General features: G+C 46.0%; 1 protein-coding gene across 3 annotated transcripts in view; it reads right to left on the bottom strand.

Moving 5' to 3' along the window:
• The window catches only part of CREB3L1 (cAMP responsive element binding protein 3 like 1), a 139,441-nt gene that overhangs the window by 5,424 nt on the left and 110,405 nt on the right, over nt 1-23,612 (bottom strand). For 2 of the 3 annotated variants that reach the window (XM_030200849.1, XM_030200851.1), the window contains exons 3-10: nt 22,442-22,608; nt 21,164-21,242; nt 20,620-20,777; nt 20,031-20,180; nt 19,875-19,933; nt 17,351-17,419; nt 417-516; nt 13-139 (exon numbers count right to left, since the gene is read on the bottom strand). In XM_030200849.1, coding sequence (XP_030056709.1) covers nt 13-139; nt 417-516; nt 17,351-17,419; nt 19,875-19,933; nt 20,031-20,180; nt 20,620-20,777; nt 21,164-21,242; nt 22,442-22,608 — 909 coding nt within the window. The remainder of the gene's footprint in view (nt 1-12; nt 140-416; nt 517-17,350; nt 17,420-19,874; nt 19,934-20,030; nt 20,181-20,619; nt 20,778-21,163; nt 21,243-22,441; nt 22,609-23,612) is intronic. The other variant, XM_030200850.1, reaches the window with a different exon arrangement.

Here is a 23,612-nt window from a genome sequence, read left to right as displayed (position 1 = left end):
GGACTCACTCACCCTGGCTGGATGTATAAATATCCGGGGCAGGCAGTGGAGCTGTTTTCACTGTCTGTGACAAGGATGAAAATTCTGGGAAACATGGCACCATGGAACCCAACACCAGAACAAAACACAGCACAAGCACCTAAGAAAGAAGGAAAAAAGGGGGTGTTAGGAATCAGGGGGTTACCAGAATATAAGAAAGAACGGCAGAGAGCAACAGAGGCAGAGAGCAGTAGTGAGGATCAGATCACAGGGGGGGGGGGGGGGGGGGGGGGGGGGGGGGGGAAGGAGAAAGCAGGACTGGTGACGTTTTGGGGAATCCCTTCAACTCTCAGTCACAGCTGCTAGAAGAAATAGCAAAAGCACAAGGAAAGCACCAAATAAGCAGTGGAGGTGAGAATGGAGTTACTGCTGTGTACCATGAGACAGGTCCCTGTCTGTGTAGAGACCGTTTTATAGGGTCTGGAGATCTTCCCAGTCACCAGAGCCTGGAGCTTCTGTAACTGCTGTAACAGGGTCCTGGGCAGAGAGAAAGGGAAGGGGAACAAAAAAAGAAAATGACAATGAGAAGCCTGCAATTCACTGCAAGCTTTGTTTTGCCCCATGGCTGAGAGACTCTTCGGAGCCTCTCTCTGCATCACTACAAAGAGAAACTTATCCATGCAGTCAGAATATGTGGAGATGAACTTGCTGGACCATGGACTTCTGTCAGCTAAGTAAACTACATAACTGCAGAGTTGTCATCAAGATTGAGCTGCTTCCCCTTCTCTACCTCAGTATCAATCTTTGCTTGGTGGAAAGGAGAGCTTGCTGCTTTGTCCACCACCCTCCACCAAACTGAATTCATTTCTTAAGTTCCTTCTTGGTCCAGTTTCTAACTGCAGTACAAGAGGACTACCCATCTGGGGAATGGAGAGAGGGGCAAGCAAGGACAGTGGATGCACACTGGGAAAAAAGAGAAAGATTAGAAGTGTATGTCCTTTGACAGCGTAGCACATGAAAGTGAAGGATGTTCTGCTGTTCACATGTTGTCCCCCTGGTGGCACTAAAACTCCATAAGAAGAGCTAAACTCCGGGTCTCCCCTCCCCCAGTTCACATCCCCAGGAGCAGACAGTGTTACTCACTGCCTGCTTAATCTTAATTGTAGTTTTACAGTTTGCTTTTTGAACTGTCTTGAGTATTTACTAGAAAGGCAGGTAATCAAGCGAAAAATAATTCTTAAGTATACAGATGTAGCTCTCATACAAAAGAGCTGCGCAGTTATCCAGTTCCAAGAGGGAGATTTAGGCCAGTCTTGGATTTCCAGCATCCCCATCCTAATGTATTATGTGGAGGAGTGGCCTATTGGTTAGAGCACTGGTCTTGATATCCAGAGGTAGCTGGTTCAAATCCCACTGCTGCTCCTTGTGATCTTGGGCAAGTTACTTAATCCTCCATTACCTCAGATACAAACTTAGATTGTGAGCCCTTCAGGGACAGAGAGATACCCATTGTACCTGAATGTAATTCATGTTGAGCTACTATAAATTATGAGACTTACAGCAGTGATTTTAATGGGTAGAAATCCACACTGTCAGTTCAAATCCGGGACTGGCTGAAAAATCTCCCTACTGGAACTGGATAACTTGACACAGCTCTGTTATCAATGTCAGTTTATAAATAACTTAACACACTGTTAGGGTCATGTTACCACTGCTTCTCTAATGACACAGGAATCTTCCTCTCACAAAAACCACAGAGATGCCAAGTTACCCAGTTCCAGGCTGGAGATTTTGGGCCAGTCCTGGTTTGGAACTTACATTCCAAAGCAGTATGGGATTATAGTGCCTGCAAGTTCCATAATGCACCAGGATGGGGTGGTTAGATATCCAAGACTGGGCCAAAATCTCCTGCTTGCAACTGGGTAACTTGGCATCTCTGGAACCAATGTCCAGGAATATCCTTCCCTGCTACACACTCACAGGACTCAGGACTACTACTACTTATCATTTCTTAGCACTACTAGATGAACATGAAGAGACAGTCCCTGCTCGAAACAGCTTACAATCTAATCAGGACAGACAAACAGGACAAATGAGGGATAAGGGAATTACAAAGGTGGGAATGATAAAACAGACGTGCGTACTGTACAAGTGAATAGGGGTTTGGAGTTAAAAGTAGCATCAAAAAAGTGAGCTTTTAGCCTAGATTTGAAGATGGCCAGAGCTTGAGTACTGGCTCAGGAAGTCTATTCCAGGCATATAGTGCAGCAAGATAAAAGGAACGGAAGGGGTCTTTTACTAAAGTTTAGCTCAAGTTATCTGCAGCACGGCCCATTTTATTCCTATGGGCCCTGCTGCAGATAACTCGAGCTAAGCTTTAGTAAAAGACCTCCTGAGTCTGAAGTTGGCAGTGGAGAAGGGTACAGATAAGAGAGATTTACCCAATGAACAGAATTCCTGGGGAGAAGTGTAGGGAGAGATAAAAATGAAGAGGTACCGAGAAGCTGCAGAGTGAATGCACCTCTTGTACATTAGAGGTTGAAGGGACCTTCTACCTTTCTTATACCAGCATCAAACACCTGGTACCCGCCCACATGGGTCAGGTTTGAGCACTTTATCTGGTATCCTTTTCTCCCTTCTGGAAATAGTGCTGGCCGTGAGCCTAGGGTGTGGTTCCAGCACTTCACAGCTAAAGGCTCCTTCTTAAGAATCTTTCTTCCCCCCTGTACAAGGTTAGAGAGTAAGGCTGCAATAAATCCTCTCAACTTCTCCCCTTTTACCCTGGCCAGGGCAGAGATATCCATAGGCTCCAGCTCAGCAGCTTCACCCCCTTTGGCAATCTCAACTGGACTGCCAGTCCATTAATTCCTCTCTCCATTTCTCCCTCAGCTGCTTCCAATCCCCCTGATTAACCCTTGGGAGCCTAGGAATCGTACTGCATGCTCTTTTCCTCGAAAGGGTCAGGTATTCTATCTTGGGGCTGCTGGGAACTGTAGTCTTCCTGGTTCTCAGAGGGAAGGGAAGGTCTACCTTCGTTGTCAGGGGTGGGTACTCAGGGCCACCGAGAGACTGGGCCGAGCCTGGGGCACCGCTCCCCCTTCCACCCCCCCCCCCGAGGTCACCGCCGCTGCTACCCCCGCCCCCCTCCGTCCGCCACCGGGCCGGGCCCCCTACATTGAAATCACAGCGCCTCTCACCTGCATGTGAAAGCGCTGCAGGCAGCAACAAATCGCCTCCCTTCAGGCCTCCTTCCCTCCCTGTGTCCTGCCCTCACGGAAGTTACGTCAGATGAGGGCGGGACACAGGGAGGGAAGGAGGTCCGAAGGCAGGTGATCTGTTGCTGCCTGCAGCGCTTTCACACGGAGGTGAGAGGCACTGTGATTTCAATGCAGGGGGCCCGGCCTGGTGGCAGACAGCCGACGACGGAGGGCGGGTGGGACTGCGGCGCCGGGCCCCACTTGGAGGCCTGGGCCCGGGGAATTTTGTCCCCCCTGCCCCACCTCTCGGTGGCCCTGGCTACTCTACCCCAGGGAAGCTGGGATTTGTAGACTCCCAAGGCTTCAGGGTAAGGCTTGCCCCTCCAGCGCCTTTCCTTAAAGCTTTTCCTGCCTGTTTTCCTGAGCTCTTCACACAACACATAACTAGGATGGTCAACACAACTGGAGCCTTAAGTCAGGCTCAAATGCACAGTGTTCGTCCGTGGGAAGTCTTAGTTCTAGACTGAATCTCCTTGTCTCCGGCGTATTGTAAGGTCCATGCTGGTGTCCAGTGGCCTCTGTGGTGGGTGCTGGTCTGGCCATAATGTGGCCTGTAGTACTGTGCCTCCGAAGGAAGCCGTTGCGAGGAAGACTCTATCGAGGCAATAGTGTCGTGCAAAGGTGTGGATGGAGGACCAGGTAGCAGCGATGCAGATGTAAAGTGGTGTTGAGTGGAGGTACGCTAGTGTGGTGGCTAAGGCTCTGAGAGTTGAAGAGCATGAGTCTCCGTCGGCGCCTGTAGGCCGACCTTTTTGTAGGTGAATGTGATGCATTATGTCATCTATTTGGAGAGGGTGCATTTGTAACCGGTAGGCCGGGCCTGTTGGGGCCATAGGACACGGATAGCTGGGAGGCAGTCCTGACCTGTTTTGTCCTGTCGAGGTGTGTCCCAAGGGCCCTCATACAGTCCAAGGGGTGTCACTGGTACTGTTCTGCTGTGTCGTTTGGGTTTGTGTACAGTTCAGAAAGGACAATGGATTGATTGAGGTAGAAGGCTGCAATCACCTTAGGGAGGAATCTGGGGTGAGTTCTGAGTACTGCCCGGTCTTCAAGGAGTAATGTGTAGGGTAGATGATCGACCAGTGCTTGGAGCTCACTGATGCATTTGGCTGAGGCGATGGCGGTGAGGAACAGGATCTTCCAAGTTAAGAACTTGGGGGCTGCTTTGTCCAGCAGTTCAAAGGGCGGAAGGGTGAGCTGTTGTAGTACAGTGTTGAGATCCCATGTTGGCGGCAGTGGTCTCACTGATGGATATAGGTTGTTTAGTCCTTTCATGAACCGGGATACCAGAGGATGAGTACAGACTGGTCGTGGTAGGCCACAATAGTGCTTAGGTGTAGCTTGATAGATGAGGGTTTGAGGCCTCCCTCCGATAGGGTCAACAGGTATTGTAGAATGGTCGGGATAGAGTAGGAGAGTGCTTCAAGCTGAATGGTGAAGCACCATACACGGAAACGTTTCCATTTAAAGGCGTAGACCTGTCTTGTGGATGGTCTTCGGGCTGCTAGTAAGACTTGTTCGATATTGAGTGCGAAGTTCAGCCTTTCAACATCCAGGAGGTCAGCGCCAGCATTTGGAGGTCATGGTGAAGAGTGGACCCACTGTCCTGGGTGATGAGGTCTGCTGTTTCGCGGAGGCAGCAAGGTGGGTAGGAACTGGGTAGCCAGGAGCTGGAGATAATGGAACCAGGGTTGTCGAGGCCAAAAGGGGGTGATCATGATCACCGAGGCTCTGTCTCGGATAATCTTCAGTAGGGTTTTGGCAATCAGTGGTGTCAGGGGTAGGCATAGAGTAGTTCTTGACTCCATTCAAGCAAGAATACATTCATGCAGAGGTGTTGTTGGGAGGGTCGTTTGGAGCAGAAGTTGGGACACTTTGCATTGTGCTCCATGGCGAAGAAGTCTATGGCAGGGGTTCCCCATTAATGAAATAGGCCCCTGGCTATCTTGGAGTTGAGGGACCATTTGTATGGGTCTAGTTTGCAGCTTAGGTTGTCGGCCAGGCTTGTATGGGGCAGCTGATGGAGTTGGAGAATCAAAACAAACGAACAGTGGATCCAAAAGAGTCCTCTCACAAATGGTGTTTCCTGAACAAAGTCTTTATTCAAATCAATAAAAACAACTCCTGTGAAGAGATCACCTTCTGTAGGTGTTGGCTTCGTTGGAGTTGGAGAATCTCCATATTCTGAAGGCTTCTCTGCAGAGTGAGATTGAGCCTGTACCCCCCTCCTTGTTGATGTAGAACATGGCGACTTGGTTGTCCATTTGGAGGAGGACTGTCTTGCCTGCAATCCATGGGCTGAAAGCCTTGAGGGCATTGCCCATGGCCCTGAGTTCTAGCATGTTGATGTGGAAGATTGTTGTTTTGGTGGACCATGTTCATCCTGTGCGAAGGTGGAAGAGGTGTGCTCCCCATCAATGTTGTGAGGCATCTGTGGTGATGGTCATCTGATGGGGTGGTGCCGTAAAAGGTTTGCCCCCGGTGAGATTGGTCTGGAATATCCACCAGCCCAGCGCTCTGTGGGTGGATTGTAGAATTGGGATTTTCAGTGAGAGGGGCTGTGTGTGCTGGTTCCAATGATGGCGTAGGTGCCACTGGATAGGTCGCATGTGGAGCCTGGAGTGATGGACGACATAGGCTGCTGCTGCCTTGTGGCGAAGAAAGGATCGTGCTGATGCCTGCTTGCAGGCCGAGATGCATTGGGCCAGGTGGGAGATGGTGTTGGCACGTCTGGACAGGAGGAAGTCCTTGGCGTGAGTTATGCAGATTTCTGCCCCAATGAATGTGAGAGACTGGGACAGTGTAAGGTGATTTTTGGAGGTTGATGAGGAAGCCCAGGCTGTGGAGGAGAGATATGATGATTCAGAGTGAGGTCTGCATCTCCTGGGGCGAGCGTCCCGCTATAAGCCAGTCATCGAGGTACGGGAAAACACATATACCCTGTCGACGTAGCTGTGGTGCTGCTACCGCAAAGTATTTAGCGAACACCCGCAGTGTAGTTGAGAGACCAAATAGAAGGACCTTGTACTGGTAATGTCTTGTACCTTGAATTGGAGGTATTTTCTCTGTGATGAGTATATGTGTGTATGCATCCTTGAGGTCCGGGACAGCAAGCCAATTGCCAGACTCGAGCAGAGGCAGTACGGTCCCCAAGGAGTTCATGAGGAAGCGTTCCTTGTGAATGCAGTCGTTCAGCTTGCAGAAGTCCAAGATCGGGCGATTTCCCTTGGCCTTTTTGGGGATGAGGAAGTAGCAGGAGTAGAACCCCTTGTTGATTTCTTGTGGTGGGTCGGGCTCCACCGCCTGTGCTTCAAGGAGGGTCTCCACCTCCTGGAAGAGGAGTGGTGTGTCAGGGTCTGTTTTGGTGGTGGAGCATGGAGGTCCGGTGGGTGGTGGGTGTCAGAACTTGATGCAGTAACCCCGTTTGATAATGCTGAGGACTCATTGGTCTGAGGAGATCTGGGACCAGGCACTTGCAAAGTATCTTATGCGGCTGCCTACCGGGATGTGTTCCATCAGTGGGCTGTGGTTGTTGTTGTTCCCTGTCTTTCTATCAGCGTTTTTGCGAATAGATGTTAAATTGCTGTTGTTGTCGGTGGTGGTGGTTTTGTTGCCATTTTGGAGATGCAGAGTAGTATCGTGAGCGAGGGTGTGGTTTTCAGGTGTAGCCATTGTAATGTCATCTAGAGGGAGCGGTTCTTTTCCTTGACCTTGTCACCATATAGGTTCTCGCCTGTCCAGGGGGCATCAGCCAGCGGATCATGGAGGTCCTCATGAAAGGCTGACGCGCAGAGCCAGGCGAGGTGGGTGGTGGAAATTGATGTGCCTATGGTGCAGGCAGAGGTCTCGAAGGCATCAAAGGCAGATCTGAAGAGATGTTTGCTGCATTCCTCCAGATCATGGATGAGGGGTGAGAGGAGTTTCCGGGTCGCCTTGGTGGTGGACAGGATGCTATCCTTGATCTTGTTCAGTATGGTCTCATGGTAGAGGAGCATCTGGAACTGGTGGGTGGCTATGCGTGAGCTGAGCATAGAGCTCTGGAAGGTCCTCTTGCCAATGGAGTCCTTCCCTAGTGGTGCAGAGTAGTTGGTGCGTGAGATCCTTTGTCTCTTGAGGCCCGAGGTGACGACAATGGACTTGTGGGTAATTGGCTCTTGTCAAAACCCGGTGTGGAGGTCACCTATTTGAGCACCAGTGTTTTGGATGTTAGCAAGCCTGAGAAAGGTGTTCGCCCTACCCTGTCCTTGTAGTCCAGGAGTGTTTTGCGTACTGGGATGGCAATCGAGTGTTTGGGTGATTCTAGGCATTGGAGGAGCCCTTACTGGCTGCTGAATGGGTCCATCATCCTGTCGGTAGGGAGGTTGAGGTGGGTGGAAAGCTTCTGGAGCAATTCGGGTAGGTTAAGTCCTCCTGGTGTGTCGTTGGGGATTCCTCTGTGTTACCCTCTGTAGCGGTGCTGGGTTGTGTCCGCAGTGAGGAGGGTGGTGTTTTGGTTGATGAGTAGTCTGAATTGTAGGTCCCAAGGAAGCTGGATTCAGAGCCGCTGTAGTCCTTCTCCTGATGTCCTTTAGGTGGTTCACTCCTGGCCGTGTTCTGTGTGTCCTGTTCCCGGGGTGCAGGCTGTAGAGGGTATTGAGGATGAGCGAGGAATTGTGTGAGGACCTGTAGTAGTAGTTGTTGGTTCTGCATTAGTGTGGATTGTAGCCGGTGGTAGCCCTTGGTGGGACTGAGAGGAGGATGAGGCGTGGTCTGCTGGATACAGCAGGGTGTGCTTTTCTCTCCTGTGCCCATGGTCTTGGTGGCTCCTGCAGTGTTTGTGTCTCCTCCTGTGCTCCTCTGCTTGTTGTGCTGCCTGATGTAGTGCCCTGGAATCCCTCCCCCCACCCCCGACAGGGAATTCTGGAGCGATTTTAGGGGGCATGGTCAGGGTCGTGACGTCAGCGCCAACATCAGTGCTGACAAGCAGGGCAATCCCCGAGTGCTGTGCTCCCGATGTGGAGGGGGCAGCACTAAAGCGATTGTGGATTGGCTGCAGGAGCTATCCCTCATGCTTGGCAAGTGTGGGCAGGGTCCAGAGAGGAGTTGGGGTTTGGAGCACGCTGGTAGCAAGGCCCTGATGGGGAGAGAGTATTCCGGTGGTAGCGTGGCTGTTAATGAGTCCCTGAAGCTGGGGAAGCAGTTTGGGTAAGCAGTTCAGCGGCTGTGGGGTTGATACAAGACCCAGGGGTATGGTGGGGAGACTTGCCTAGGAGCAGAGAGCGCAGCTGCTTCCTTGAGCTGCGGGGAGGGTTGCAACCATTGGAAAAGGCGTGGTGCAGGCGAGCTCAGTATCACTACACTCTGATGGGGCATTGAAAGGCAGCAGCACATGTTGTGTGACCCACAGTGGTTTGGTGGGATGTACCGACATCAGCGACATGGTCAGTAGCTCCAGTTTTTCCGTCTTCTTTAAATGTTCCTGGAGGGTGCGCTTTCTTTGCTTGCATGCACATGGAGACATGTGGGCACAATGCAAGCAGGGCTGAGTTTTGTGGGATGGCCCCAAGCACCAGACACACAAATCGTGTGGGTCGAGGGTGCTGATCTTTTTGTTGCAGCCCGGGCACCTCTTAAAACCTGCTTTCTTCTTCTCTGGCATGAGTTAAGGTAAGATGGATTTCTGTAGTAGAAGTAATGGAGAGCTAAGAAAAAAAATGACTGTTGGGAACGGTGGAAATTGTATACTGGAGAAAGAAGGGTAATACCGGGGCATTCCTAGCTATAGGGGAGGGGAGGATACTACACATGCTCAGAGGGTTTGGGGGGGGGGGGGGAATACCCTCTGAGCTCTTGAAGAGCTTTTACTGTCCAATGGGAGCCGTCAGATGATGTCACCTATATGTGGCTGACGCATCCTGCTTGTCCTAGGAGAATGAACTGTATGCAGAAATGGATAGGGAGCCAATGAAGTGGCTTCAGGAGAGGACTAATATGAGTATAGCGACACTGGAGGTATATAAGTTGTGCAGCAGAGTTTTGAACAGATTGAAGGGGAGAGAGATGGCATAGTAGGAGACTTGTGAGAAGCAACTGCAGTAGTCTTATGCGAGAGGTGATAAGAGTGTGGATAAGGGTTTTGGTAGTGTACTCAGAGAGGAAGGGACAAATTTTGGTGATGTTATAGAGAAAGAAACGACGGGTTTTAGCAGTCTATTGGATATGTGCAGAGAAAGAGAGAGAGGAGTCAAAGATAACTCCAAGGTTACGAGCTGATGAGACAGGGAGGATGAGAGTGTTATCCACAGAGATAGAGAACGGGAGAAGAGGAAAGGTGGGCTTAGAGGGAAAGATAAGAAGCTCAGTCTTGGTCATGTTTCTGTGTAATACTCTCTATTCACACTATAGAATGAGACTCATGAAACCGTGGGCTTTCCATACCCTGCCTCCTGCCTCCATGTCCACTGAATGAGCCAGGGATATTCAGCTGAAGGCCATCTCCTCTGAGGTTGGAAACTGGATCCAGATTCGCCCAACAGGGTTGATCTTGACTTGGGTTCACCCCATTCTATTGTATTCTATCAAGTTCTTGCATACCGACCGTTATTCCCGAGACTGGATTCACAGCGGTTCACAAAACAGAAAATTCTCTACATTAAAGAGAAGATGTTACACAACAAAAACAAACTCTATACAAACTTAATCTTAATCATCTTCCTGAAACACCTATAGGAAGGTTGTGTTTTCAGGAACATAGGTAGCACGTTCCATCGACATGCCCCCTAAAAAGGAAATGATTTTTCAAGAATAGATTTTAATTGAACTTTTCTAATAGGCTAACCTAATATTAATATCTGATAATAACAGAGATTTCTTTTGGAAGAGGGAAACGCCAACAAATCCACCAACCCTTCTGCATTCAACCCATATATTGCTTTAAAAATCAGACATGTCATTTTAAATGTAATATGCTGTGCAATACGCAATATTTTATAGCGTTTTACCCTCAATACAGGTAAAACGCTATCAAACCGACCCAGTCCAGAAATCAGTCTAATAGTCGTATTCTGCAATAGCTGTAAACAGGCTTTCAATTTAGAATTAATCTGAGAATATAAGGAGTTAACAATAATCTAATTGGGGATGAAGAGTGGCCTGTACCAAAGTTCTAAAGTCTTCTTTCTGTAAAGATGACCTAATTGCACACAGTTGTCTAAGCTTTACAAAAAATCTCTTAATCAGAGCACCAACCTGTCTTTCAAATGTAAGAGTAGAATCTAAAATAACTCCCCAAACTCTGGAACAACCCTCTACTTTCACCTGAAGCCAAGAGTACAGAACTATTTGAATATTTCCCCCAAACCAAAGTAACTTAGTCTTTTGTTTGATCCAGTCCTGGGTTTACCCTCATTACAGGCAGGAACTTGTGCTTCTGATTTCCCCACTGCAGTATCTAAGAAAAGCAAGACTACAAGTCCCTGCTTGCAATGGAGGTAAACCCAGGACTGGATCAACCCTGCCAGATGAATTTGGATCCAGTTGGCAACCTTAGCCAGACTGAGGAGGTATTGCCTCACAGCCAGTACCAGAATTGAGAAACTCTCAGAAGCTAATATCTTCACAAGCCAGAAATTCTTAGCTAGAAAACATGTGCTTGCAGTTGATACCACAGTTCAGGAACATTTAGCTAGAAACTATATCCTCACAAACCAACATGATTCAGATCACTCAGCTGGAGAAAATTTAACAACCATTCCCACAATCAGAGCCAAATTTGCACCATGCATACACAAACCCCAACTGCTTTAGTGTGATCCTCTCCCCCTGTCTCCCAGCCTTATCCCTGCCCCTACCCTGGGTGTGATCTTACTAGCTGAAGGAGAGCTAAGCTCCTTATCTCTGTCTTCTCTGCTGGATCCAATCATCTGAGCATACATTGCGGGCAGGTCCTATGAGACTATGGTTCTGCATAGTTCAGACTTCCAACTGAGGCCAGCAGAGGAAGAGATTGATGTAGGTAAGAAGAGCCAGTCTTCCTGGTGCTTTGTATGGCACAAGGACTTCTACATATATGTCTGTTATGCTAAAAGAGCTCTGGCCCTAACCATGACTCACTGTTGCTCAGTCGGAGGCTGCCTTGTCAGAAACCAGACCCAGAGAACATCTTGTTCTCTTGATTATATTCATGTGTACAGCACAATTAATTCCAATTGCAGAAAATAACATGCAAAAAAACCCTGCCTGTCTGCCTGCCTGATTCTGTGACTCCTCACTTGTCTTCAAAGAGAAAAGCTGGGGAGGGAATGGGGAACCTTCTGACCTCTGGGGCCTGCAGCACCAGATACCAACAGCTTGAAAACTCTGAACACCAGAAACTTACCAAGGTTTCAGAGCTAAGATACTGAGTTATAGCATCCTCCAATGAGAAAAAAACCCCAGATCAGAATATCAAAGAAAATAGTAAACCACAGGAAAAGGAGGAGGTGATTACTAGATCACAAAGGAGTTATAGCACTCTCCAATGTGAAAAAAAACCAAATCAGAATATCAAAGAAAGAATGGAGAGGTGAGGAACACAGTAATAATGGGTGATTTTCAATTACCCTGATATTGACTGGGTAAATATAACATCAGGGCATGCTAGGAAGTTAAAATTCCTTGACAAAATCAAGGACTGCTTTATAGAGAAGTTAGTACAGAAGCCAACAAGAGGAGGAAAAATTCTAGACCTAGTCCTTAGAGGAGCATATGATCTGGTGCAGGAGGTAATGGTGATGGGGCCGCTTGATAACAGTCATCATAATATGATCAGATTTGATATTAGCTTTGGAGTAAGTATAAACAGGAAATCCGATACGTTAGTGTTTAACTTTCAAAAAGGAGACTATGGGAAAAAAAAACTTATAGGAGCAGCTGCGAAGGTCAAAAATTTACATCAGGTATGGATGCTATTCAAAAATACCATCCTGGAAGCCCTGGCCAAATATATTCCGTGTGTTAAAAAAGGAGGAAAGAAGACCAAATGACAGCCGGCATGGTTAAAAAATGAGGTGAAGGAAGCTATTACAGCTAAAAGAAAATCCTTCAGAAAATGGAAGACGGATCCAACTGAAAATAATAAGAAACAGCATAAGGAATGGCAAGTCAAATGCAAAGTGCTGATAAGGAAGGCGAAGAGGGACTTCAGAAAAAAGATTGCGTTGGAGGCAAAAACACATAGTAAAATTGTTTTTAGGGTTTTTTATTTTTATTTAAAACCATTTAAATTTTTACAAGCGATAAAACAACTTGCCGGAAATACAGAGAAAGTAATATATAGGAATTATTTCAGTCAGGTAATTCTATTCTCTTCCTTAGACCACTAAATAGGGAGAGTGAAACAAGACAAGGAGATCAATTAAACAGTAAACAGAAAAAAAAACGTGGTATTAACCTGATTATCCCCAGATATTACTCGTCTAATTCATTATTCCACATTAATCATCTGGTTGGCTTCTTCAAGGCCAATACGGTGTATGGTCAAATCATTTCATTGAAAACATATTGTCCAATATTAGTTAGAAATAATACATCTGGTTACATTCTCTCTCTTTTAAAAAACCAGAAATTATTTAACAATACATATACTTAAGTCTCTAATTCAGATCCCAGTGATTAAAGTAATCCCAGTTTTTTTAGGTATATTAAAAGCAAGAAGCTGGCAAAAGAATCAGTTGGACTACTAGTTGACCAAGGGATAAAAGGAGAACTCAGGGAAGACAAAGCCATAGCGGTCAGATTAAATGAATTCTTTGCTTCGGTCTTCAGCAAACAATTTGGGAGAGATACTGGTGCCGGAAAAGATATTAAAAACTGACGAGACAGAGAAAATGAATGAAATCTCTATAAACCTGGAAGATGTAACAGCACAATTTGACAAACTGAAGAGTAGCAAATCACCTGGACTGGATGGTATTCATCCTAGAGTGCTGATAGAACTGAAAAATGAACTGGCAGAACTATTGTTCGTAATATGTAATTTATCTTTAAAATCAAGCATGGAGGGTGGCCAATGTACCGCAGATTTAAAAAAAAAAAAGGTTCCAGAGGTGATCTGGGAAATTATAGACAGGTGAGCCTGACGTTGGTGCTGGACAAAATGGTAGAGACTATTATAAAGAACAAAATTAAAGAGCATATTCAAAAGCATGGATTAATGAGACAAAGTCAACATGGATTTAGTGAACGGAAACCTTGCCTCACCAATCTATTACATTTCTTTGAAGAGTGAAAAAACATGTGGATAAAGGTGAGCCGGTCGATATTGTATATCTGGATTTTCAAAAGGCATTTGACAAAGTACCTCATGAAAGACTCCAGAGGACACTGAAGAGTCATGGAATAGGAAGTAGTGTCCTATTGCGGATTAAAACTGGTTAAAAGATAGAAAACAGACAGTAGGGTTAAATGAACCGTATTCTCAATGGAGAAGGGTAGATAGCGAGGTTCCCCAGGGGTCTGTGCTGGGACCATTGCTTTTTAACATATTTATAAATGATCTAGAGATGAGAGTAACTAGTAAAGTAATTAAATTTGCTGATGACACAAAGTTATTCAGTCGTTAAATCGCAAGAGGATTGTGAAAAATTACAAGATGACCTTATGAGACTGGGCGACTGGGCATCCAAATGGCAGATGATACTTAACGTGAGCAAGTGCAAAGTGATACATGTGGGGAAAGAGGAACCTGAACTATAGCTAAGTAACACAAGGTTCCACATTAGGAGTAAATGACCAGGAAAGGGATCTAGGTGTCATTGTTGATGATATGTTGAACCTCTCTGCTCAGTGTGCGGTGGTGAATAAGAAAGCAAATAGAATGTTAGGTGTTATTAGGAAAGGAATGGAAAACAAAAATGAAGACATTATAATGCCTTTGTATTGCTACATGGTGCGACTGCACCTCGAATATTGTGTGCAGTTCTGGTCACGGAATCTCAAAAAAAGATATGGTGGAATTAGAAAAGGTTCAGAGAACAGCGACAAAAATGATAAAGGGGATGGTACAACATCCCTATGAGGAAAGGCTAAAGTAGCTAGGGCTCTTCAGCTTGGAGAAGAGATGGCTGAGGGGAGATATGATAGAGGTCTATAAAATAACGAGTGGAATGAAACGGGTAGACGTGAATCGCTTGTTTACTCTTTCCAAAAATACTAGGACTAGGGGGCACTTAATGAAGCTACAAAGTAGTACATTTAAAACAAATTGGAGAAAATATTTCTTCATTCAAAGTGTAATTAAACTCTGGAATTCATTGCCAGAGAATGCTGTAAAAGCAGTTAGCTTAGCGGGGTTTAAAAAAGGTTTTGATGGCTTCCTAAAAGAAAAGTCCATAAGCCATTATTAAGATGGACTTGGGGAAAATCCACTGCTTATTTCTAGGATAAGCAGCACAAAATGTATTGTACTGTTCTGGGATCTTGCCAGCTACTTGTGACCTGGATTGGCCACTGATGGAAACAGGATGCTGGACTTGATGGACCTTCGGTCTGTCCTAGTATGGCAATACTTATGTACTTATGATTTCAGAGTTCTTGTTCTTATGGTTGAGGGATTCAGGGCTGCTGAGAGAGGGGGCAGGGGGGACAAAATTCCCCGGGCCCGGGCCTCCAAGGGGGGCCTGGTGCTGACCATCTGCCACCGGGCTGGGCCCCCTGCATTGAAATCACAGCACCTCTCACCTCTGTGTTATGCTGTTAATACAATGTTCGTTATTTAAGTTAAGCCATGGGTGAAATGACAGTGATTTGGGCACCCAAGCTATAAAAGTTATTGCCCCCCCCCAGCCACCTGCCCTGCCCCGCACCCCCTATCAGCTGTTTGCCCTGCCCCCGCACACCCTACCCCTGGCCAAAGGTATGCACAAACACACACTTTTGTACCACCTTTGTTTCCTGCACCCCCTCCTGCACACTACAGCCCCCACCTTTGTTTCCAGCAACCCCTTGCACACTAAAGCCCCAACCTTTGTTTCCAGCAGCCCCACCTCCTGCACACTACAGCCCCCATCTTTGTTTCCGCACCCCCCTCCTGTACACTACAGCCCCAACCTTTTTTCCACCCCCCCTCACTGCACACTACAGCCCCCCTGGGCCTTCCTTAAAGGTCCCTTGTGGTCTAGTGGCCTCTTCAGGGGCAAAAAAGAACCCCACTCTTTTCTGCCCACTGACACTGCTCTACCCAGTGTCGCCGCTTCTTCTTAATGGAGTTCTTTCCTGCCCCTGAAGAAGCCACTAGACCACCAGGGCCCTTCAAGGTAGGCCCGAGGAGGGCCCAGTGAGGCTTGGCGGGGGATACAGTGTGCAGGTGGGGGGGGGAAGAGAGGTACTGGGCCCCTCAGAGCCTCTAAGCCCTTGGACACTGCCCGGTTGCCCATATGGCCAGTCCACCCCTGTGTTAAGCTGTACTTGCTGTACATCACCTAAGGTGAATCTCTTCATAGAGGCAGTTAATACATCTAATAAATATATAAATAAATACAATAAATGTCCATTAATTGATTAAAAAGTTTCCATGAATTTTCCCAATAAATTAACCTGTCTTTGGGGATGACAGTTCACATCATTTTCACTTTATGCCCTGTTACTGTCAGGTTCCCTGAAACACTGAAATAACCAAGAATATTCTGTCATATTCTTCCACAGCAGAAAAACACTGACAAAACAGCCCTGAAGTCAATGTGTTTTTTATGGTTGACCTCTTGGCAGTCTGTGCTCTAACAAATCTGCCCATCTATAAAATGCACTGAATGATATCTCTTGAGCCTGTGGGGTGCACATATGGGCATCGGTACTTATGCGCAAATTACCCTGCTAATTCTCTCCCTGCCAGGCTAGAAAAGAGAAACTACAGATGTTAAGCACAACTGTAAATAGGAATCCTACCCCCCTGACAGAGGAAAAGAGGCAGATGATGGCAGCACAGCTCACTGAAGAGCCAGAGGGGTTCCCACCCTCCCATGGGCAGAAGAAGCAGAGGCAGATCTAGTGCAGGCAGGGTGAGAGGAGATGGAAGGTGGGGCTGGGAGGAAAAGGAAGATAAATAAAGAGAATCCTCTATTTATTTAGCATAGAGGAGGCTGATTCAAACCCAGCAACACTCTCCTTCCTTACCCCAGCATTCAGACTGCTGGGGATAAGGATGGAGGAAAAAGGATGAGAAACAGAGACTGGTGGGGACCAAAGAGGGGGTTAGAGAGAGACTGGTGGGGATGGGGGGGGGGGGCAGAGAGAGAGACTAGTGGGCATGAGGAGCACACAAAGAGAGAGAGACTAATTAACTAGTAGGGTTGAGGGGGGACTGGCATTAAGAAAGAGAAAGACAGTATGTGACTGGTGGGGGCAAGGAGGGGACAAATATTTATTCTCATGGTGCGACTGAAATGAGTGAATATTTGGAGATTCATTATTGTATATCCCAAGCTCAGCAGTACAGGGGGACGCAATGCCTTCATGGTCACATGGCCCTTAGACTCAACCACAGCTAGCCTCAACCACTGCAACCCCCTCCTGGCTCTGTCCAGCTGCATCTCCAGTTATCAACTCCAAACCCATTCCCACCAGGCCAGAGGTCTGCCTATTAACTATTCTTCAGCCCTTCCCCTGTCTCTTCTCACCATCCTACCTTCAAATCTTACCCTCCCTCATCATCTTATCCTCAACCACAGGAGTCAACTCTGTGGGTGCTGGAGCAACCCCAATATTGAGAAAATTCCTTGTATATTTCCATTGGGCTTAGCACCCCCAATAATTTTGAAAAGGCTCCTATGCCCTAAACTCTTTTCTTGTCTATTCTTGCCATCCATACTTTTACCCCTCCCCTATCTCTTTGTGCCATCCTATCCTGAGCTTCTTCCTGTCATCCTGCATTCAACACTTTCCATGGTTTTTAATACCATCTAACCTTAAACTCTTTACCATCCTACCTACAGCTCCTTCCTTGTCTTTCCTGCCATTCTACCTTCAACTCTTTCTCCTTCCATCCTACCCTGAACTCTTTGTCTATTTCATTCTGCTGTCCTATCCACAGCATCTTCTCTGCTTCACCCTTCTTGGTATTAGAGGAATTCAATTTACATATGACCTTGTGACCTTCTCACCTGTTTGCATTTTCTAAGGTTTCCACTTTCTTCCACAATTCATTATTTTCAGATGTATAAGACTCCACCCTACAGAAACCAGAAGAACAATAATCACGGAAGGAATAAACAACCATCCTGTAAGAGGCATCTGAATGGGCAGGTATGAATCACATAGACATTGGATTATGGCTTCAAGGCTTGAGGCGCAAAGGCAATGACATACTTCCATTATTACTACCATTTCAGACCTGAACTCTTCTGATTTATAGTGAATGCTCCACATACAGTCTGCAAACAAGCCAGAGAACTTAAAACTATATGGGGAACTTTCAGACTATACACTTTGAGACAAAGTCTGTGGGTGCTTTTTACCTTCAAAATTTGCCGCAGGTACAAAGTATTTGCAAACTTCTTCCCTGCCTCTTTGTGTGGGTAGATTTTCTAAAGAAAATAATGTACATAGCCTTGAATGTACAATCTATATACATTCTTTTTCTATTCCACCCAAAATGTGACTCCCTTTCTGACTGCCATATTTACATGTGTAAAATGATTTTGAAAATGGTTCTTCCCAAAAATTCCTAAAAGCATTTAGCTCCAGAAAGGGAGACAGAATCTTTTGTATTATGCTAGTGTCAAGAAAGCAAAGAGTTTCTCCCAGTCTGTGCTTATCTCCGATAAAAGGCACCTCATTTAGGATAATATCACATACAAAAAGAGGTTTTCTCTGGTCTGTGGTGTCAGGTAGAGAGGAGGAAAGCTTCCCCCAGTCTGCACTGATTTCAGATGAGAAGTTCTCCCAGTCTGTGCTTGTGTTGGATGAAAGGCACCTCGAGTTTAGGCTAATATTCATGTAAGGAAAGAAGTTTCCTCCAGACTTTTGTATCAGTTAGAGATAAGAAATTCCCCAGTCTGTGCTAGTGGCAGGTAGGAAGAGCGGTGTCCTCTAATTTGTGCTAATGTTAGACATATGAAGGGCAGGTACCTGCATTTATTTCTCCTTGCACATGTAGATGTCTAGCACTAATAGGTACCCGCAAAGGTGCCAGGACAGTGCCCAAGCAATATTCAAGTGCAAGGGGGAGTGGCTCCCATTTCTGCACACAACTTACAGAATACTGTCAGTCACATCTGCTCCTGCTGAATCTAAGTGGCTGCAGTTTGGCCAGGTCCACGGCTGGTATAACTGCCGGTACGGAAATGTTAGGAGTGCCGATGACGCATTATACCTTAGGGCTCCTATTGCGCATTCTCAGGGCAAACTAAATGGAGGCACCCTGTTGTACATTGCCCCCATAGGGGGTAACTCTATAACTGGGCAATTGGTAACAGCCTATTCTGCAAAGGAGGTGCTTACTTTCTTTTATATATGGTGTCTGGGAAAGACAGAACCCCAACACTTTTCCAAATAGCCCAAAACCAAATGTAGTATTATTTAAAAATTATTACTATTGTTGACAGGTGTTACAGCAAGATGCTGTAAAAACTGGATGATCACTGCTTTCAAAATGATGTCATTCAGGACATGACCATTATGATCCATTTTAGCAAAATAGCATTTAGTGAAGAAGATGGAAATGGGACTTGATATACCGCCTTTCTGAGGTTTTTGCAACTACATTCAAAGCGGGTTACATAAATTCAGGTACTTATTTTGTACCAGGGGCAATGGAGGGTTAAGTGACTTGCCCAGAATCACAAGAAGCTGCAGTGGAAATTGAACTCAGTTCCCCAGGATCAAAGTCCACTGCACTAACCACTAGGCTACTCCTCCTTTTGTGGCAAAATAAGGCATACGATGCAAAGTGTTTGCTAAAGGAGTTTCCTAATAAAAGGTTGGACTAATGTATTTTCAAAGAACATATCTATTTATCACTGTATTTATACCCCACATTATCCCCACAAACATGCATGTATATTCAATGCTTAGTTATTTATTTATTTAGATTTTTCTCACACGTTTTTCAGTAGTAGCTCAAGGTGAGTTACATTCAGGCACTCTGGATATTTCTCTGTCCCAGGAGGGCTCACAATCTAAGTTTGTACCTGAGGCAATGGAGGGTTAAGTGACTTGCCCAAGATCACGAGGAGTAGCAGTGGGATTTCAACTGGCCACGTCTGGATTGCAAGACTGGTGCTGTAACCACTAGGCCACTCCTTCACTCCACAAATGCTTCAACAATTACAAAATGTTTAGAAACTATGTTAAGGGGTTTTCTATTTTCTGGACACTGTGAGGAATACTATTGTAACAGTGAAAATATGTGTGTATAAGTTTCGTGAAATCACTTACACCAGCCATAGACCTGACATAAGTGCGTGTCTCCTTGAGCTCAGGGTATGGTATCAGGCTTCTCCTTTCATGATGCCTTTAGCCATTCCAGTTCCTGTAAAATAATTTTCCTGTCTAATAGGACTCTGAGACATGTGTGGAAAGCTTTGAGCTACTCCACCTTCCCTGCTCTGTTCAAGTTCATTGCCTGTCCACTGAGAGAGGGTTTCATATGTGTTAAAAGTTTAATAATGAGGAAAAAGATCTTACTTCTTCTCCAGACACTCCACATATTCTTTCTTCTTCCTGCGACTTTCTTGTGCAGAAATCTATAGGGACAAATAGAAAAAAGTGCCAGGTGAGCAGACTTTATGTGATGGACAGCCTTCAGCTCCCACCTCCCTGCTGCACTTGCTCTGACCGAACCTTGTTCTTGATCTTGCGCCGGACCCTCTTGAGCGCCTTCTCCTCAGCTTTGGTGAGTGGAAGTTTGATGGGAATAGGGTATCCCTCAGCAACAAGTGTTCGCTTCTCCTCCTCAGTGAGAATCAGGGGCCCCGACGTGCCTTGTAACTTCTGGAGAGTAAGGAGAACAGTTGGTTAATGACATCATTCCCAACAACCAATCACAGGGATGACATCTGACCATTGTCCACCAATGGCACATGACTGAGCATGCTACCTACCAATGTCAGCAGTGCCGTACGGCGCTGCCACCCTTTGCTTGATGCTCTTCTACCCCTTCTACAGTATGAGCATAGGATGGAGAGAGATATCATAACAAAAGCTTTTCATGGATTAGAGCACCATGAAGACTGAATGAAGTTTACAACTGGCAGATTACTGAAAATGTTAGTAACTCATTGTTAACCATTTGCTAATGTACAGTAGTATCTCATGGCAATGGAGATCCCAAACGTCACAAACTATTGACTTGACTTTGAACTATCTTCACCCCTTCTATAATACTCTTGGACTCAAAAGAATGCATGCACACTTCCGCTCTGAATCTTACATGCGGTGCTGTAAGGAGAGGAGAGCAAGAGATAGCTGTGGAGGAGCGAGCCACGGGCCGAGCTGGGCTTGAGGGAGGTAATGATCGTGGACTTTGGGATCCATCACTGTCACTGCCATGGCTGCTGGGGGGCGTCAGAGGCATCTGCACCAAGTCTTCTAGGAGAAAACAAGAAGAGACACCAATCTCCCAGCTGTAAGGTACAGGAAGGCTGGACTGGCCATAAAAAAGGAAGAAAGCGGGAATACAAATGAAACAGTGACACTAGGAGAAGAAAGATCGAAGGGTGGGGGGAGAATGACATGAGAGAAGAGAGAATGGGAAAGGATAACTACCAAAGGAGACACTTGGAAGGAAAGCAAACAGAAATAGAAACAAAAGGCACAGAGAGAGGACTGAGAAACATAGGGACTCCTGAGAAGAATAACAGTGAAGGAGAAAAGACTATCACATTTCTGTACCCAGGAGCCCCAAGCTGCTTCCTATTTATGAACTAATTGTACACAGAATGGCAGATTCCATGAACTACTCTGTGCCCTCTTACCTGCTGGTACATTTAGGAATTGGTTCACCTCACTGGGTTCTACTTTGATCACTGGTACTGAGGTCATCTCTAACGAAGCCTGTGAATAGTTATGAAGAATCAGCATGTTTGTCCTTCTTATCCCTCTCTTGTTTCTGCTGAGAAGACTCTCTGCTCCCAGCTCCCAAGACTTCACTAGTGACCATCAATCATTTGTAACCATCACCTTCACTGCTACTGCCATCATTAATACTAAGCCTTGACCATCAGCAGTACTTTCTCCACCCTCTGCATTCAGCCACGTTCTTCCCTTCTGCTTCCCCTGGCTCTACTATGTAGAATGAACTTTCTCTAGTTGGAAGAGGCAAAAACAGCAGTGGAGGAAAGCTTATAGGGCTTCTACTGCTGGCCCTGTAGCAAGTGACCGCCTCTTGGTTGATGAATGTGACTGCTGTCTTTAGAGCAGAAGGTTGCTGGCTCTGGTTCTGTCCTTCTGGGGACACATTTCCTGACACCAGAACCTTTATTTTGCATCAGTACAGTCTGTTGCATTAGACATCCTTCATATAAAAAATAAACAACAATCATGTTAGGCAGAGCCTGTAAGACACACTACTGCCCTATATGACAGTAACAATGTCAAAGGCATCAAATTGTCTCAAAGTGCCATCTTCATAGCAAATTTAGAGCATAGGATGCACCCATGTATGTCTATATGACTGCCTGTATAGACGTCAGTATGTGTGGTTCTGTGGGTCTGATTCTGAAAGGGTGAGAGAAAGTAGGGACGAGTGAGAGGGGGCAGGAGCAAAGGACTGGAGGTGGGTACACTTAAGATACAATGTCCCACACTATTGTATATGATAACTTGCTTATCTGAGTAGTCGCTTAAAATAATCCATTTAGCTCTCTTTCCTCCCAGATAAGTGCCTCTTACTATAGCTAGACAACCACATTTAAGGTTTAACGGTTTTTATTCAGGATCAAACAAATCCAATATCTAACAACTAAACAACAAATCTAGACAAAAGCATCAATCGATTACATAACAACAATCAAACATAACAGAATAATAAGCAAAAACATCATACAGCAAAAAGCTGGATAACACATGATCCCAGTTTTGTTTTGTAAGAAAACTCCCACACCCTTCCCCCTCATTACCCTAGTTTTTGCCACATTTATAGTTTCAGACACACACATGAATGCATGCACATAGAGACAAACATATCTTCCACAGAGGCTCTTACGGAGACTTATTTTAACAGGAAGGGTGAAGGACTTTCACTGCAGCCTCACCTTTTCCTCCGGAGGTGGTAGCTGGTGCAGAGGGCTGAAGTCTGGCATGGGTGCAGGGTCACTGACCATCTGCTGGACTGCAGGCTCTTCTAAAACTGAATTTTGTTCCCTTTTCACCATGATAGAGCAGAGTTCGTGCTCCAAGGCCCACACACTGCTTTCCAGGTCTACAAGACAGAAAGTCAAGTTCAATCCAAGAAAATAAATATATAACTCATGGCCCATCCCCCTCCTTACCAATCCCATCATTCTTTCTCACTGCTAGTGTACCTCAATCCTGAGTCACAGCACTGCTAATTATCTCTGTACTGAGACCCATACACACAGCTTTCCTAGTGCACCTCAGTCCTGAGCATAGGAGCTGACTGTGGGTGCTGAGGGTGCTTGAGCACTCCCAATATTGAGACAAATTCCTTGTATGTGTCCAGGAAGGGGTTATTTCCATTGGGGTTAGCACCCACAATAATTTTGAAAAGTTGGCTCCTATGGTCCTGAGCCACAGCACTTCTAATTATCCCTGTACTGAGACCCATACACACAACTATCCTAGTGTACCTCAGTCCAGAGTTTCAGCACTTCTATTTATCCTGTACTGAGACCCATATACACAGCTTTGCTAGTGCACCTCAATCCTGAGCCACAGCACTTCTAATTACCCCTATACTGAGACCCATACACACAGCTTTGCTAGTGCACCTCAGTCCTGAGCCACTGCACTTCTAATTATACCTGTACTGAGACCCATACACACAGCTTTGCTAGTGCACCTCAGCCACAGCACTTTTAATTAACCTTGTACTGAGACCCATACACACAACTATCCTAGTGCACCTCAAACCTGAGTCACAACACTTCTAATTATCCCTGTACTGAGACCCATATATCAGTCCTGAGCCACAGCACTTCAAATTATCTGTTTACTAAGACCCACACACACAGCTTTGCTAGTGCACTTTAGTCCTTGCAGCACTGGGGAAAGAGAGATACCAAAGTGTCTCATTCTATAGGCCCGTACATTAATCTGAAACTAAATGGTCCTTCCACTTCAAGCCGATGAGGATTTGAGCCCAAGGTCTGAGATGTCAAAGATCCCTTGTTCTATTAAATAAAACCGTGCTCCATTTATCTCACTGTTGGAGTCTTCTTGAAGGCATCAGAACTTTCTTCTCAA

Source organism: Microcaecilia unicolor, chromosome 4, assembly GCF_901765095.1.
Source record: "Microcaecilia unicolor chromosome 4, aMicUni1.1, whole genome shotgun sequence".
NCBI classification, from domain to species: Eukaryota; Metazoa; Chordata; class Amphibia; order Gymnophiona; family Siphonopidae; genus Microcaecilia; species Microcaecilia unicolor.
The sequence above is the reverse complement of the archived record's forward strand: the minus strand, read 5'-3'. Positions and strand labels throughout refer to the sequence as shown.